Source organism: Equus przewalskii, chromosome 21, assembly GCF_037783145.1.
Source record: "Equus przewalskii isolate Varuska chromosome 21, EquPr2, whole genome shotgun sequence".
Lineage (NCBI taxonomy): Eukaryota > Metazoa > Chordata > Mammalia > Perissodactyla > Equidae > Equus > Equus przewalskii.
The window spans coordinates 24,320,220-24,338,253 of NC_091851.1; the positions used below are offsets into that span (position 1 = coordinate 24,320,220).

The following is an 18,034-nucleotide window of genomic DNA, read 5'->3' on the forward strand; positions in this document are numbered from 1 at the left end:
TTTTTAAATTCACTTAAAAATTTATATAAAGTAACTTTCACTTTTTAAAATGTACAGTTCTATGAGTTTTGACAAATGCATGTAATTATCATGGCAATCAAGATGTAGAATAGATCTAGAATTTACCCATGCCATTTTATTTTTATTTTTTAGTTTTTTTCCAACTTTGTTTTTCTTTTTGAGGAAGATTAGCCCTTAGCTAACACGTGCAACCAATCCTCCTCTTTTTGCTGAGGAAGACTGGCCCTTGTTAACATCCATGCCCATCTTCTTCTATTTTATGCGGGATCCCTACCACAGCATGGCGTGCCAAGTGGTGCCATGTCCACACCCAGGATCCAAACCCACAAACCCTGGGCCACGGAGAAGCAGAACGTGTGAACTTAACCGCTGCGCCACTGGCTGGCCCAGAGGAGTTTGGAATTTTTAATCTCTTGTTTTAATTTTAATCCCTGTTTTTGACAGAATAGTTCAGAGTAACTTAAAGTACTAGGTCTGAAGTCAGAAGTTCCTAGGTTCCAATCCCAGCTCTGCTTCTTGCTAACAGGAACCAGTGGGCAAGCTGCTTGGTGGGGAAGCCCTTTCTGCACGTGTGGAAAGGGTGAAATAATACCTCTTTCCCTCATTGTGAGGATTACCTGAATGGAGTGTATAAAAATAGCACCCGAACACGATAAAGAGCTCAATAGCAATAAAGATAGCTAACAGTTATTAATATTATGATGATGACATTTTCTGCTTTTGGAACACCATCGGCCAGAAAGGGGAAGCGACTTAACGACGTGCGAAAGGCGACCAGGCCTCAACCTGGATAACCCAGGTGAGCAGTCGTCCCCGCCCGTGAGCTCCGCCCCCTAGGACTCCGCCTCCGCCCTCGGGCCTGAGCCGCTGCCCCGGCCTCAGCAGCAAGACCTGCGCCCGAAGAGCGGGCCGTGCGCGCGACGGGCGCGCATGACGCAGGAGGGGCGGGTCTGAGGAGCAGGACGCGCCGGGATAGGGCGGCAGGTTCGCGCGGAAGGGGCGGGGCAGGTCAGGGGGCGGGGTTTCGCGGGAGCAGGTCTTTGGGCCGGGCTTCCGCGTGCGTTGGTCTGGCGGGCGAGAGCGCGCGGCGGGGGCGTGCCGGCGGGCGGGGCGGGGCTAGCCGGGGGCGGGGCGGTGCACGGCCTAACGGCGGCGGTGGCGGCGACAGCAGCGGCGGCGCTGGGCTTTGCGAGCTCGGCGGCTACAGGTCCCGCGGCGGCGCCTGAGAGGGACCCGGGCCGCGGGTGGAGGCCGGAGGCGCGCGGCGGCGGCTCTCGGCGATGGTGGGCGTCCCTGGACCGGCCGCCTTCCAGCGTAAGCGGGGCAGGAATGCGGGCGGCGAGGGGGGCGTGTGAGGGGCCTGCAGCTCCACAGGCGCGAGCTCCCGAGAGGCCCCCGGCGCGAGGCTGGGGTGGGGAAACTGAGGCCCGAAGCAGGGCGCAGATCCAAGGTCACGCGGCGGGCCGGGCCTTCCCGGGCTCCCGAGGCCGCCCGGGCGCTTCCTGGGCCGCCCGGAGAGCTCGGGGCTCACAGTGTGAGCGCAACTGGGGACCGCGGCCTCGGAGCCCAGGCCCGGCCGGCGACCATCGGGCTTGCCCGCGGACAAGGATTGTTTTGTTTCCCGGCGCTGGGGCCACGAAGCGCGGCTCCTGGGGAAGTGTTATGTCCAATTTCGAGGGACGTGTGGCCGGTGGTGGAGGCGAGGATGCCCCTCCCAGGGGCCTGTTGAGTGCAGGCTTAGGGGTCGGACTGCCTAGGTTCACATCCCAGCTCCCCCACTTAGAGGCTGTGACCTTGGTTCTCTCCGAGCCTCAGTTCCCCCATCTGCAAAATGGAGGCGTGCAGATTCTTGGGTTTTGTGAGCCCAGCAGAATGCTGAGCAGACTCTGTCACACACACAAGCGCGAAAACTGTCATTGTTGTAATCGCTAATAAACCTCATCCAGTGAACCTCGCTCCCAGTGAACCTCGCTTGGAGAAGCCCGAAATTGGGCTCTGTCTGTGTATTGGAGATTTTGTTTTGTCTTCGGTTAGTCCTGCTTTATGATCCAACTGTTTTCCTACCTCCGTTTCTCCATTCCAGCTTTTATCTACCAGTCCTCTTAGAATAGAATTCTTTGAGATCCTTGGCGGAGGGGTGGGAGTCTTTTAATAACAATAAAATTTTAATTGTTTCTTGTTACAGCAGCAATAATAGCCAAGAGTTTTTGAGCAAATGGCATTTTGTATTTTATTCATTTGATATTTATTAAATGATCTATTAAGTAAAAGTATCATTCTCGGCTTTCGGAATATAGCAGCAAATTGGACCAAACCCGGGCTTTGAGTTTGGTTGGGGGAAGGGGAGAGAGGACATGGTAAATGAGGAAACAGATAAATCCATTTTGCATGTTTTCTCTTATTTAATCCTGGTGACAACATAAATAAGAGTTAAGTATTTGAGTATGCCCATTTTACAGAGGATGAAACTGAGGAACAGAAGGAAGCCTGTGATCTGGCCTCAGAGCCCCTAATCTTCAACACATAAAGGGAGGCTTTACCAGCCTCTCCTCTTTGTTTGACACCATTAAATGTTGGATTGAAGAAATGCAAAGTATCCAGCATCCAGCTAGTGCATTTTCATAGTCGGCTCTGCAGTTGCTGCTGTTGATGGTTGATTCCTTCCTCTTGGAGCATATAACTGAAGAGAGGCAGACAGTGGTGACCCTTTAGGTTTGACAAAGGTGCACCATTTCAGGAAAGTTCCCTATATCTGAACTTAAATTTTTTATGTCTAAATCTTTTTTTTTTAAAGATGTTATTTTCCTTTTTCTCCCAAAGCCCCCCTGTACATAGTTGCATATTTTTAGTTGTGGGTCCTTCTAGTTGTGGTATGTGGGATGCTGCCTCAGCATGGCTTGGTGAGCGGTGCTGTGTCTGCGCCCAGGATCCGAACCGGCAAAACCCTGGGCCGTGGAGCGGAACGCTCGAACTTAACCGCTTGGTCACGGGGCTGGCCCCCAAATCTTTTTTTATGCAGTTTTCAGTTTAAATTATGCCCCAAAGTACAATTTTTGGTTCTATTATGTAACTAAAGCTTTATTTATTTAATTTTTTCAGTGTTCCTAAGAGAAATCTATATTACATTCCTAGGCAGTGTGTTTCATGTATTTTTTTTTTTAATCTATAAGCATATAGTAAGTTGCTTTAAAATATTGAGGATTTCTTTTTCCTGCTTTTTCTCCCCAAAGCCCCCCAGTACATAGTTGTATATTTTTTAGTTGTGGGTCCTTCTGGTTGTGGCATGTGAGACGCCGCCTCAGCATGGCCTGATAAGTGGTGCCATGTCTGCGTCCAGGATCCGAACCAGCGAAACCCTGGGCTGCCACAGTGGAGTGCACAAAACTTAACCACTCGGCCACAGGGCTGGCCCCTGAGAATTTTTTTAGTGAGGTTCTTACAATACACTTGGATCCAACATTGACCTTCTGCTAAGCTCCAGGCTCTTTGCTGAGGGAGGGCTACAAAGGTGATTAAGAGCAGACCCTTGCCTCCAGAAGCTTACTCATAGTCTTGATTGGCTAATTTTTTTTTAATTGATTTTTTTTTAAAGATTTTATTTTTTTTCCTTTTTCTCCCCAAAGACCCCCAGTACATAGTTGTATAGTCTTCGTTGTGGGTCCTTCTAGTTGTGGCATGTGGGACGCTGCCTCAGCGTGGCTTGATGAGCAGTGCCATGTCTGCACCCAGAATTTGAACCAACGAAACACTGGTCCACCTGCAGCGGAGCATGTGAACTTAACCACTCGGCCACGGGGCCAGCCCCTAATTTTTTTTTTTAACTCTTTTTTTAATATTGGCACCTGAGCTAACAACTGTTGCCAATCTTTTTTTTTTTCTTTCTGCTTTTTCTCTCCAAATCCCCCTGGTACCTAGTCGTATATTTAGTTGTATGTCCTTCTAGTTGTGGCATGTGGGATGCTGCCTCAGCATGGCCTGACGAGTGGTGCCGTGTCTGCTCCCAGGATCCAAACCGGCAAAATCCTGGGCCGCCAAAGTGGAGCGCGTGAACTTAACCATGTGGCCAGCCCCTTGGCTAATGTTTTTAACTGAAGTCCTGGGCAGAGAATACAGGAGCTCAGAGTCCCTGGGGGAAGTCATCTAGAGCAGTGGCCGCAAATGTTTTTAGTGTTCTTTCTGTCAGTAAATAGGGTTGAGTATGCACACATATGTGAATGTTTGTTTTAAATTACAATTACAGTGTTGACTGTACTCTGTATTGTGTACATTTTATAATGTGCGAAAATAGATATTTTACAAAAGGATGAACTAAAGCAAATATAAGTAGAAGTTCCAATATTGTCTTTCCACACCCCATTGTGTGAATAATACCTGTGCCCCCTGGGGTGGAGACCATTGGTCTTGTAATGGGACCTTCCCCTCAACCCATGAGGTCTGTTGAAACTGTTGAGTTGTGCCTAGGTTGAAATCTTGGGGTCTATCCTTACTAGCTTTGAGACTTTGGGCATGTTGCTTAGCCTTTCTATAAACTTTATTTTCATCATCTGTAAAGTTGAGATGATGGGGAGTTCCTACCTTATTTGCAATTTTATTGTGATGATTGATAATGTGTATATGTTAATATAATGTATTAATATATATATTAATATGTATAAAGTACTTATACTGGGCTTGACGCACTCTGTTTTGGGTGCTGTTAGTGGCTGAGGATGCAAAGATGCCTTAGGGTCTCAAAGTCTAGTAGGGCCCCTGCACGGGTACATGGACAATGACAAAGTGCTTTAAGTGCTCCGAGCAGAGACTTTTGGGGATGCAGAGGAGGCTTAGCTAATTGTTCTTTGAGAGTGCAAGTAAGGTTCAGGTAAAGAAGTGACATTTGAACCAGACCTAAGAAGGAGAGGGGTTTTTTCCAGTAGGAGGAGGAGTGGACCTTATTGGCCAAGGATATAGAGTGGAAACTGGAGGCTTTTGAGAGCTTGGTGAGTAGTTCTCCAGGATCCGGACCTGCAGGGAACCTGATTGAAGCTTGTATACCTTATTAATAGGATAACAGTGAATTCTGGCTGGACTTGTGCCTGGCAGGGGCCAGATGGCAAGGAAGCCTCTTCTAGAACTTTTCACAGCACCACAGCCCTTTCCTCTCTGCTGGCACTTACCTCATTCTGCCTTCTTCGTTATCAAAGAAGATAAACTACTAAATATAAACTGTGTGAGGGTTATGAAAGTATCTGTATTTTTGTGATTTTATTTTGCCTAGCAAGGTAAGTGGAAAGTCCGTAAGTGTGGGCAAAGGTGTATAAATCATTGGACCTTTCAAAGAATTCTCAGGATACAAGTGGAATGGTAAATGATCATACTTAGTAGTGAAAAACTTGCTTACAAATATTTTACGGTAGGTAGGCCCCGTGCATTACTATTCAAAAGAAGTGAGAACTGTCATGTTCAGTAACTCTTTCCTTATCTGGCAGTTACCCAGTCGGATGAAAGAAGAGATGTGAAAGTGCACCAAAAAGACTTCTTTGAGGTTGAATTAGGTGCCTTCCATTTGCTCCTCTGGGTCCACATTCCATCCTTTCCCAGACTGTTCTGTGCCCTGGGTGCTGACTTACCTACATGGACTACATCAGTGGGCTTCCTTTCTCTCTGTGGTTACAGAATTTAATTCCCCTGTTCCCTTCCTCTGAGTGTTGCCTCTGCTTACAGTGACCGTTGATTGAAGATTGCTGTTCCTCTGAAGGTGGTTCTCTCTACATACATGACTTGCTCCTTCTAGGTTTGGAAAGCTTTTATTCCCTGTGTTCCTTAGGCTTAGAGGTACTCTCATTAGTCCCAAGGAACTGCCACTATCCCTGTGGGTATCTTACATCCTGCCCACACCTTTCTTTATAGTCCCCTTATTAAACCCTCTTTGAATTATCCTTACTGGAATATGCTATCTTTCCTGCTGGGCCCATGACTATGATTGAAGCTTGTATACCTTGTTAGTAAGATAACTCCTCAGAATTTTCACTCAAATTTTACTCAGATTCTGCATATGCTTCAAACAAAGGTACTGTGAGCCCAGCTCATACAGATTTAAAAGCACTACATCAGGTGAAGAGAGGGGCTACTCAAGGTAAGCAAACTGCCAGTGAGAGAGAGAGTCTCATCCTCTTCTGTGGTCCTTACCTACTATGCCACATTGATGTATTTAGTCATTTTTTCCCCCAAACCATTGGATAAGAAAAAAAATGGAGTAAGATTAAAAGCACCACAATCTGTGACCACAGTCGAGACAAGTTAAATTGCAGTTAGTAACCTGCTTAAAAAGGCAGAAATGTACATGAGGCAGGTTGTTTGGCACAATGGAAAAAGCAGGGGCTGGCCCTGTGGCCAAATGGTTAAGTTCGCGCACTCCGCTGCAGGCGGCCCAGTGTTTCGTTGGTTCAAATCCTGGGCGAGGACATGGCACTGCTCATCAAACCACGCTGAGGCAGCATTCCACATGCCACAACTAGAAGGACCCATAACGAAGAATATACAACTATGTACTGGGGGGCTTTGGGGAGAAGAAGGAAAAAAATAAAATCTTTAAAAAAAAAAAAAGAAAAAGCAGAATTTGGAGACTGGCTTTGGGTTTGAGACCTAATTCTGTGGGAAGTTAGTCAGCCTCTGAGACTCAGTCTATAAATGGGGATGATTCCTGCTTAATAATAATGACTAGGGGCTGGCCCCGTGGCTGAGTAGTTAAGTTCGTGCACTCTGCTTTGGCAGCCCAGGGTTTCGCTGGTTTGGATCCTGGGCATGGATGTGGCACTGCTCAGCAAGCCACACTGAGGCAGTGCCCCATGTGCCACAACTAGAAGGACCCATAACTAAAAATATGCAACTATGTACTGGGGGGCTTTGGGGAGAAAAAGGAAAAATAAAATCTTAAAAAAAAAAAAGACTAATATTGGATGTTTATTTTGGGCCACATACCATTCCAAGCATTATACTCACCTTTTGCCTTTTAATCCCACACTCTTTTAGGTAGGTAGATACCTTCATTTTACAAATCAGGAAATTGACTCAGATGTCATAGAGCTAATAAATAACCAAGCCCAGATTAAAATCTAGATCTTTCTGACTGCAGAGCCTGAGCTCTTAATATTAAGGTAGCTGTTATTTGAAATGTGTTGGCAAACCATTGCTGATGGCTTAGTGGTTAAGATTGGCTTGCTTTGCTTCCTCTGCCTGGGTTCAGTTCCTGGTTGCAGAACCACATAAGTGTTTTGTCAGTAGCCATGCTGTGGTGGTGGCTCACATAGAAGAACCAGAAGAACTTACAACTAGACACAGCTGTGTACTGGGGCTTTGGTGGGGGAAGGAAGAAGAAAGGAGGAAGACTGGCAACAGATGTTAGCCTAGGGTGAATATTCCCCTGCAAAAAAAAAATTATTTTAAATGTGTTGGCCATTGGGGCTGGCCCGATGGTGCAGCGGTTAAGTTCGCACGTTCCGCTTCTTGGTGGCCTGGGGTTCGCCGGTTTGGATCCCAGGTGTGGACGTGGCACCACTCAGCAAGCCATGCTGTAGCAGCCGTCACACATATAAGGTAGAGGAAGATGGGCACAGATGTTGGCTCAGGGCCAGGCTTCCTCAGCAAAAAGAAAGGAGGACTGGCAGTAGTTAGCTCAGGGCTAATCTTCAAAAAAAAATGTGTTGGCCATCTATGAATGGGAAAATTGAACTCTCCTTCCTATGCTCTGTGTCATTGTAAAGTGCGTACATTTTGAAAGGTCATTTAAGTTATCAAAATACAGCATTTATAAGGTGAGGAAAACAGTGCTTAGAGATAACTAAACATTACTGCTTTATAGAACTTTGCCTGGCTGTTTCTTCCCTTTTTGGGGGGGAAGTTCAGAACCTTTGTTGCTTCTATACACTCCTCCCTAGCACCCCACCTCTACTTTATGGCAGAGTTGAGTGAAGTGAGCTGAAGGCCTTGAGAGTAATATTGCTCCAAAACCTTAATTACTTAATCACCTGCTATCTGCATGTTAATTTAAACATTTTCTTTTTCCTTTTTCTCCCAAAGCCCCCGGTACATAGTTGTGTTCTTTTAGTTGTGGGTCCTTCTAGTTGTGGCATGTGGGACGCCGCCTCAGCGTGGCTTGGTGAGTCTTGATGAGTGGTGCCATGTCCGTGCCCAGGATTCGAACTGGCAAAACCCTGGGCTGCACTAAAGCAGAGCGCACGAACTTAACCACTCGGCCACGGGCCCAACCCCCTGCATGTTAATTTAGAATTGACATTTCGGTGAGTCCTAGTGTAGAATTGAGTATAAGTTTTCCTATTCGGAACAAAGTTATCCTTTGATTTCGGTTATTTTTTAGGGTTGTTGACTTTGGTTGTTTTGAGACTTGGGACTTCTTAAATTGAATCTTGGACACTTGTAATGATTTTTGTCTTTATCTTTGACTTTTGAATACATTTATGCTGATTTGGAACCGGTTAGTTTTCCTTCATATCAATAGATTCTAAAACTAAGCAGAGAGATTGACTTTAAACTTGTTATTGAGTATTAAGCCTGTTGTCTAGGGTATGCAGAACTGGACTATGGTCAGTTACTTGAATTTAATGAATGCTTTTAGACAAGAAGGATCATTTAAATGATAGTGTACAATGAATGAAAGCAACATTAGGATCATGATGAGTTAATTGACTAAGTAACATTTCTCACTTGTGAGTTTTATCCTCATTCCTTAGTTTCAGAGTATTGTTTTGAATCTCATAGAAAGCGATCACTCAGTTGTAAAGATTTACTTGAAATCCCTTAAAGTTTGAAGGCTAATGCGGGAGAATCTCTAGAGATTCTAGAGAAGTTATTGTTTCTGCTTTGGTAAGATACCCAGAAGAGGGGCCTCACTGGCGCTGTACTGACCCATGTGCAATATGAGCTAGTGTATGTACATGTGACGGAGCCTGTCTCTGGGTTTTATTATGGCTGGTTAAGAAGCTTTTTGCTTCTGTCTCTGGTTTCTGTCTCTGGACCCTTGAAGGCCTTGAGGCTATCTAAAATTATAGAGGCTGGCGTACCATAAATTAAATTTGTGAAATGAGTCCATTGCAGATATGTCAACTGAATCTGACTTTCAAGTCCAATTTTAAATTCTTAAAAAAAAAAGTCTTTGCTAGACTGTCACATGGCTCCTTCCTCTTACTAACTAGAGGTTTTTAGACGTGGTTCCAGAGGATCCCAGAGCTCCCTGAAAATACTTTGTTTCCCATCATCTTCGTTCAACAGCCTTTCTTTCTCTAACATCATTTCTTATTAAAAAAAAAAAAGTCCTAGGATGGGCTATAGTTTAAAGACTGTTCTGTTAGGTCTTGGTCTTTGTCAGAGGTATTCTAAACTGACCTTAGAGATGAATTAAAAAAAAAAAAAGGCAACAGAAACTCTCTGCAGCCTTTACCAATTCATCCCATATGTTTCCTGATCTTAGCAGTGAAGCAGATGATGGCAGTGAACATCAAAAGCCCAAGAAATGTCCATGTCAATTTTGCATGGCCCCGTGAGGAGCTGTCATATGGATCATCAAATATAATATATGGACTATGCAGTGAACCTTTACTTTGGAATGCAGCTCTTTAAGATTTGATTCTCCCCTCTGTTTTGTATTGCTATAATTAAATGCAGAAATCAAAGTAAAATTCAGAATAACTCAGAGTTGGATATCCTTCTGTCAGCCTCTATAGGTTTGGAGTTGGCTAGACCTTTCAATTAAATTAGCTGATGGCGACAAATATGTAATCTGACCTCTCCAGCAGCTCAAGTGAAATGTTAATACCAGGCATAGCACAGCTCCCTTGACACACTACTTTGACCTTTTCCTTTCTTACAAATGTTTCCCTTATTCCTTTGTTAACTTAGCCATCTCCATGTAGAGGTCCTGCCTGCTTTTAATTTTTCCAAGCTACATGAGAACAGACATTCAAACAGCACAGATTTATTCATTTCTACCTTATATCCCTAGAGCTACACTAATTACGCTCATGGTTTCCTCTCTTTCACATGTAGTTTTTAGCTAGTTTACTGTCTCTTTTCCACCACTCGTCTTTCTTTCCACCACAGTAAAAGCTAAAATATTAGTGACATTTTTCTCCACTAAAAATGTGGCAGGGTTCTTTGTCAATATTGAGAAAGTGATGATGTCTTTGATTTTGTTTCTCTCTAGAGAAGTGGGGCCAACCTTGTGGGGAAGAGGCAGGCAAAAAGCAAATCCTCTTTATGGCTGAGATTAAAGGTAGAGGTGGATTAGAAGAGGGAAGTTCTGAGTGATGAGGGCGAAGTAGACGAAGAAGTGATGGTCTTTTTTTTTTTTTTTTTTGTAGGGAAGATTGGCCCTGAGCTAACATCTGTTGCCAATCTTCCTCTTTTTGCTTGAGAAAGATTGTTGCTGAGCTAACATCTGTGCCAGTCTTCCTCTGTTTCATGTGGGATGCTACCAGAGCGTGGCTTGATGAGCGGTATGTAGGTCCGCACCCAGGATCTGAACCTGCAAACAACCCCAAGCCACTGAAGCAGAGTGCGTGAACTTAACCACTATGCCAGCCACAATGATGATGGTGTTATGTCCTCTTGCATTCATTGTCCTGCTGCCTAGAGCTGCTTAGAACTCAGCAGCTCCAGTTTTCATAAGCTCCCCCTTAACTTTCCCTTGGTGGGTTGGTCTGGCTTAGTGGTTTAAACTATTATCTCTCTCCTTTTTTTTTTTTTTGGCAGGGGAAGATTTGCCCTATGCTAACGTCTGTTGCTAATCTTCCTCCTTTTTTTTATTTTTTAATTTTTTTCCCCTGCAAAACCCCAGTACATAGTAGTGTATAGTTGTAAGTTCTTCTGGTTTTTCTATTTAAGCTGCCACCACAGCATGGCTACTAACAGATGAGTGGTGTGGTTCCACACTGAAGTGGAGCCCTCAGAACTTTAACCGCTAGGCCATCAGGGATGGTTCTATTATCTCTTCTTAAATACATTACATGATACTATAAGCTGCTTTAGAAAAACATAGGCATATTCAAGGATGGTGATTTGCATTGTAAAAAAACACTTTTTGTATTCCTTTTTCTTTTTTTATACACTTTGTATTTTGATGTAATTTCAAACTTACAAAAAAGTTGCAAGAGTAGTAGTAAATTCTTGTATGCTGTTCACCTTCATTCCCCAAATGTCAGCATTTTACTGTTTTCTGTATTCTTTTTCTCTGTACATATGCTTATTATTTTTCTGAATTATTTTAGAGTAAGTTACAGAGGACGGCTCTTTACCCTAAATTACTAAATGTATATTTCCGATAAAGTAGGACATTCTTTTATGTAACCACAGTATACTTATGAAAATCAGGAAGTACAGCCTTGATACAATATTATTACCTAGTATACCTTATTCAGTAGTCTTTATTCAAATTTTGCTGTCTGTTCCAATAATGTTCTTTAGAGGAAAAAAATTTTTTTTTTCTACTTTAGGATCCAATCGAAGATTACGTGCTGCATTTAGTTGTCCTGTCTCCAGTCTCCTTAAATTTGGAAAATCCTTGACTTTTTTTAATGGTTTGGGGCGTTTATTTTGCAGAATGTCCCTCGGCTTGAATTTGTTTTCCTTTTGAATAGATTTCAGATTATGCATTTTGACAGGAATATCACAAAGTGATGTTCTGTCCTTCTCAGTGCGTCATATCAAGAGACACATGATAGTCATTGTTACAGAACTGATGATGTTAACTTTGAACACTTTAATGTGATGTCTGCCAGGTTTTTCTCCACTTTAGAGTTATTATTTTTTCCTCTTTATTTAGTAAGAATCTTGTGGGGAGATACTGAGTCCATGTAAATATCTTGTTTTCATGAAACTTATACCAGCTAATTTCAGCATTTGTTGATGATGTTTGCCTAATAGTTGTACTATGATTTTCTATTTTTGTTTCTAAAGATTGGCGCCTGAGATAACATCTGTTGCCAATCTTTTTTTTTTTCCTTCTTCTCCCCAAAGCCCCCAAATACATAGTTGTATATTCTAGTTGTGAGTGCCTCCGGTTATGCTGTGTGGGACGCTGCCTCAGCATGGCCTGTTGAGTGGTGCCATGTCCTCACCCGGGACCTGAACTGGTGAAACTCTGGGCTGCTGAAGTGGAGTGTGCGAACTTAACCACTCGGCCACGGGGCCAGCCCCTGATTTTCTATCAGTTCTTCTTCACTTATTAGTTAATATTCTACTGCGGAACATTTTCTTACCTTTATTTATATGTATATATATATATATATATATATATTTATTTATTTAAAACAAGACTGTGGATTCTTGTTTTCTTCAGTAGGTTATAATCTGTTACTATCATTCATTGCAATGTTCACATTGTCTCAATTTGGCCAGTGGGAGCCCCTTCAAGCTAGCTCTTGTGTCCTTTTGACAAGTTCCTAATATTCTTGAACCCCTTCCTTATTTTCTGGCACAAAAGGGTGTTTCAGGCTTACTTTTTCTTCCTGTCTGAGCCTTGGAATCAGCCATTTCACCAAGATATTTCTGTCCTAATTCCTGTTAGTGGAGAAAATTATTGAGAAATGAAGATCTGGGCACCATGCGTGCTCATTACTATGGGATGTCATTGCTTCTCATAATGGACAGAGCTAGGAAATGTATGTATATACAAACACATAATATACACATACACGCATATGTATCTAAATTTATTTCTGTTTTTATCTGTATATTAAAAAAACCATGAGTTCGTACTAATACCTCCAGTACCACAAAGATCATTTAGCCTTTCTCCTTTCCATATTTGTAAGTTGCTTCTCTTAGAGAGGGATTGTAAGCCTAACTCACTTAATCCATAGTGTATTTACTTATTTGCCCAATCTTAGAATATACAGAAAATAGCTCCAGAATTGCTCACCCATGTTATTGTGAAATACCTACCAACTGGAGTTCATTTGACAAACATGTTTGTTTATAGGTTTTTTTGGTCTTTAAGGTCTGAGGGTATATGGTCAATGTAGGGTGTTTAAAAGTTACTTTGGGGTATCTCCTTAATCTTTTTTTTTAAAGATTGGCACCTGAGTTAGCAACTATTGCCAATCTTCTTTTCTTTTTCTGCTTTTTTCTCCCCAAATCCCCCGAGTACATAGTTGTACATTTTAGTTGTGGTTCCTTCGGGTTGTGGCACGTGGGATACCACCTTGGTGTGGCCTGACAAGCAGTGCCATGTCCACACCGAGGATCCGAAGTAGCGAAACCCGGGCCACCAAAACGGAGTGTGTGAATTTAACCACTCGGCCATGGGGCTAGCCCCTCCTTAATCATTTAAAATGCATTTCAGCTTACAGAAATTTTATAGGTACTTTTAGAAACAAATTTACCACTTAAAGCCAGTGGCTGGCCCTGTGGCCAAGTGGTTAAGTTCATACGCTCCGCTTCAGTGGCGCAGGATTTCGCTGGTTCGGATCCTGGGCACGGACATGGCACTGCTTGTCAGGCCACACCGAGGCGGTGCCTACATGCCACAACCTGAAGGACCCACAACTAAAATATACAACTATGTACTGGGGGGCTTTGGGAGAAAAAAGGAAAAAATAAAATAAGATCTTTAAAGTCAGACACAGGTGAAAAAATATTCATTTTGTATGATTTCTTTTTTTTCTTGGTACTTCTGTCTTGGTAGAATTTCAGAATCCTTGAAAGTTTTTTCTTTTTTGAGGAAGATTAGCCCTGAGCTAACATCTGCTGCCAATCCCCCTCTTTTTGCTGAGGAAGACTGGCCCTGAGCTAACATCTGTGCCTATCTTCCTCTACTTTATTTATTTATTTTTTTTGAGGAAGATTAGCCCTGAGCTAACTACTGCCAGTCCTCCTCTCTTTTTGCTAAGGAAGCCTGGCCCTGAGCAAACATCAGTGCCCATCTTCCTCTACTTTATATGTGGGACGCCTACCACAGCGTAGCTTGCCAAGCGGTGCCATGTCTGCACCCGGGATCCGAACCAGTGAACCCTGGACTGCTGAGAAGCGGAACGTGCGGACTTAACCGCTGCGCCACCAGGCCAGCCCCTTCCTCTACTTTATGTGTGAGACGCCTACCACAGCATGGCTTTTTGCCAAGTGGTGCCATGTCAGCACCCGGGATCTGAACTGGCGAATCCCAGGCCACTGAGAAGCGGAACGTGTGCACTTAACGGCTGCACCACCGGGCCAGCCCCTGGAAGGGCATTTGATTGACTCAGCCATGGAGTGACTTCCTTACCCCAGGTGAATAGTTTTTAAATTTTATTTGGGCCTAGTAATTTACAGCTGCTGACTTGTTAGTTTCGGCAGATAGTGAAGAATTAATTTTTTTGTGTGTGTAAAAGACAGAGTGATTTGCTCCTGAGCCATTTGCCTTTGAAACTTCAAAGAAGGAATTTTGAATTTTTTTTTTTATTGAGTTAATGATAGGTTACAATCTTGTGAAATTTCAGTTGTACGTTAATGTTTGTCAGTCATGTTGTAGGTGCACCACTTCACCCTTTGTGCCCGCCCCCCACCCCACCTTTCCCCTGGTATCCACTAAACTGTTCTTAGTCCACATTTTTAAATTCCCAGAGAAGGAATTTTGGCATGCTCATTTTTCAAATATATTTGTAGGTGAGAGCTATAGGTCGCCCTTTTTGGGGAGTTAGTATGGGGAGAAGAGAAGGAAGAAAGTAAGTGATGAGTGAAAGTCAAGTAATGGTGACTACAGGAGTGAGCACTGTCAAAATAATACTAATTCTTTAGAAAAGAGAAGTACCCAGGCTTTTGATGTTAGCAACAAACTTCTCCAGTACCCATGGAAGAGAGAAAATGGTTTCTCTGAGACATGGCATCTCTGGTAAAACCTCCACAGAGAGGTTTAACCCAGCACTTGTTAGGTGGTTTAGCTGAAATGTCATGTTTTTAAGCAAATAGTCAACCAAATTGAGAGTAAATATTGTGATAATTAAGTATTCTTTTTTCCCCAGATGTGTGGATAGGGTAGTTTCTTATTTTTTTTCAGTCAAGTTTTTTGAGATACAATTTACATAAAATAAAATTTACTGTTTTTAAGGGCACAGTTCTGTGAGTTTTGACAGATGTATGCAGTTGTAATCACCCTTGTCCCCAAAAGTTCCCTTATGTCCCCTTCCCCTCACTCAGTAGCCCCTGGCAACTGTTATACTGGTTTTTGTCTCTCTAGGTTTTTGTGGAGTTTTTTTGTCTCTAGTTTTGCATTTTCTATAATGTCATATAAATGGAACCATAGAGTATGTAGCCTTTGTGTCTGGTGTCTCACTTACTGTAATTCTTTTTAGATTCTTGCATGTTGTATGTATCTGTAGCTCCTCTTTATTGCTGAGTAGGATGTATGGATGTACCGTGATTTTTTTTGTTATCCATTCACCAGTTAATGGGCATTTTGGTTGTTTCCTGTTTTGATGGTTATGTATAAAGCACTAAACATTTACATGTGTGTCTTTTATGGACATTTTTGTGTGTGTGTGAGAAAGATTAGCCCTGAGCTAACATCCGCTGCCAATCCTCCTCTTTTTGCTGAGGAAGACTGGCCCTGAGCTAACATCTATGCCCATCTTCCTCTACTTTCTATGTGGGACGCCTACCACAGCATGGCTTGCCAAGAGGTGCCATGTCCACACCCGGGATCCAAACAGGCGAACCCTCGGGCACTGAAGCGGAACATGCGCATTTTAACTGCTGTGCCATCGGGCCAGCCCCGGGACATATGTTTTTATTTCTCTTGGGTAAATACCTAGGATTGAGATTGCTGGGTTCGATGGTAATTTCATGTTTAACTTTTTAAGAAACTGTCAAAGTGTTTTCCAAAATGGCTCACCGTACCATTTTGCGTTTCTACCAGTAGTGTATGAGAGTTCCGTTTGCTTGTTGGGTGTTTTATTTTGTTTTAGAATTAGTTGTTAAGGGAACAGTGTACCTGGATGAAATCAGTTTTGGTTGTCCAATTCCTATGGTGAAAGGCGTATTCTCTGTTACTTTGTGTAATATAGAGTCTCACTATTTGTCTTCTGTTGGAGTTAGTGCAGTCATCTTACATATCGTTAACAGAAATAATAGCAACCACTATTTATATATCAGAACAATTTTCACACATCTAATTTTTACAGCATCAAATGAGGTAGGTAGTAGTATCCTCATCCTTTTATTTCGTTCCGAGGGGATTGGTTAAAAAAAATCAGGTGATTTGCTCCTGATCACACAGCTGGCATGCAGGGGTGGGGGGTTTTGTGATTTGGAGCTGTGAGGATACATTGTTTCTCTTTAGATAGAAGTGTAATCAGGGAAGACATGGGTATCATCCCAGTGCTTCCTTTTACCTCCAACTCAAAAGTGGTGCAACTTTGGACAGTTCATATTTAGATTTTGAGTTTATTTCATTATCTGTAAAATGGGGACGGCCATACCTTTTTCTGTCTACCTGACAAGGTAACCAGGTGACAAGGTGAGAATCAATTGAGGGACTGTATAAACATGTTTTGAACACTGTTTGGTATTATATGAGTGATTTTGTTATAATCTCCATTTTTGGTGGTTTCCATAGTTGTTTATTGGAACAAGTTTGCAGGGAAAAAATGATTATGTATGAACAGGGAAGAAGCAATTTTTTTGGGGGGTGGGGGGGAAGATTAGCCCTGAGCTTAACATCTGCTGCCAAACCTCCTCTTTTTGCCGAGGAAGACTGGCCCTGAGCTAACATCCGTGCCCATCTTCCTCTACTTTATACGTGAGATGTCTGCCACAGCATGGCTTGCCACGCAGTGCCAAGTCAGCACCAGGGATCTGAACCGGCGAACCCTGGACCACCAAAGCAGAACGTGCGCACTTAACTGCTGCGCCACCGGGCTGGCCCAGGAAGAAGCAATTTAATGTGAGAGCTGAATAGCAAAAAGGACGGTAATACTATATCATACACAGAGACCTAGTGCCCCCTTTTTTCATATTTACTTTGTTTTACACAAGTAATACATGAATACATTTAAAAAATTTAAATAATACATATAAAATAAAAATCTCCTTCCTAGTCTCTCTACCTGAAACCGTTCGTTTAACGACCTTATTGCGGTGCTGTTAGCTGGAAGCAGGGACTGTGCTAAGAGCCATGGAGCTGTCAAGGTAGGTAAGATTCAGTCCCTGTCCTTAAAGGTCTTCCAGCTTGTCTTCTGTGTCCTAACAATTTGTCAATTGCTCTTGTAATGAAAGCCTTGACAACTGAGTTTTAATTAAATTTGGGTAGTGATTGTCCATCTTTTTCCCTTGTAATTGATGCTATTAGGGAGTATTATATTGGGAAATAGTAAAGCAAGGATTCTGGTTCAATCAATAGAGGCAAGGAATTTCTCAGGAAGGAGGTGGGATGCCAAATATGCCTCAGAGCCACTGAGCAGCCAGCTGCAGCTGTAGACATCAACACTTGGTTTGCTGTGAGCTTTCTATAGGTCTCTAAACAATCTATGCTAATTTTATGGCTGTTGGACTCTGAGGAATGATGTAGTAAATGAGAAGTTTCCGTAAAAACTATAGTTATTAAATAGTAATTTGAAATCCTAAAATTAATTCCTGATTATCTTTATGTGAATGTCACGTTTTTTGTGGATTATTTTAGTTCACTTGCCTTTTGAGTCTCTTGGTTCTCTTTATTCTGGTAATTGAGTTCAATAAATTGTTTATTTGAGGGGCCTAATATTTGTATTCTGTTGGAAAGACAGATGAGCAACTAATTATATTAGAAGGTGCACGATAATGAATTTTTGTTACAGTGATTAAAGGTCGTTGATTTTCTAAGGTACTCTTGATTTCAGATACTCATTGACTTTCATAAACATTTATTGAGCCCCTACTACCAGATGCTGGGTGATATAAAGAGAGTTCTAAGACCCTGGATAAGTTTAGATGTTGTCCAGTAGTGGGAGAGAGAGAGATTGATAGTTTCAGTTCCAAATGGTAAGAAGTGATAATAGCATGATAAGAACAA

General features: G+C 42.8%; 1 protein-coding gene across 6 annotated transcripts in view; it reads left to right on the forward strand.

Annotated features, from left to right (window-relative positions):
- The first annotated feature begins 1,116 nt into the window (after positions 1-1,116).
- CBFA2T2 (CBFA2/RUNX1 partner transcriptional co-repressor 2) overlaps positions 1,117-18,034 on the forward strand; it is a 138,524-nt gene continuing 121,606 nt past the window's right edge. For 2 of the 6 annotated variants that reach the window (XM_070588019.1, XM_070588021.1), the window contains exon 1: positions 1,158-1,335. Coding sequence is in view for 2 of the 6 variants with exons in the window: in XM_008535868.2 (XP_008534090.2) it covers positions 1,302-1,335 (34 nt within the window). In the remaining 4 variants the exon portion in view is untranslated. Of the gene's footprint in view, positions 1,336-18,034 lie in introns of all 6 variants that reach the window. The other 4 variants (XM_008535868.2, XM_008535864.2, XM_070588018.1 and 1 more) reach the window with 4 other exon arrangements.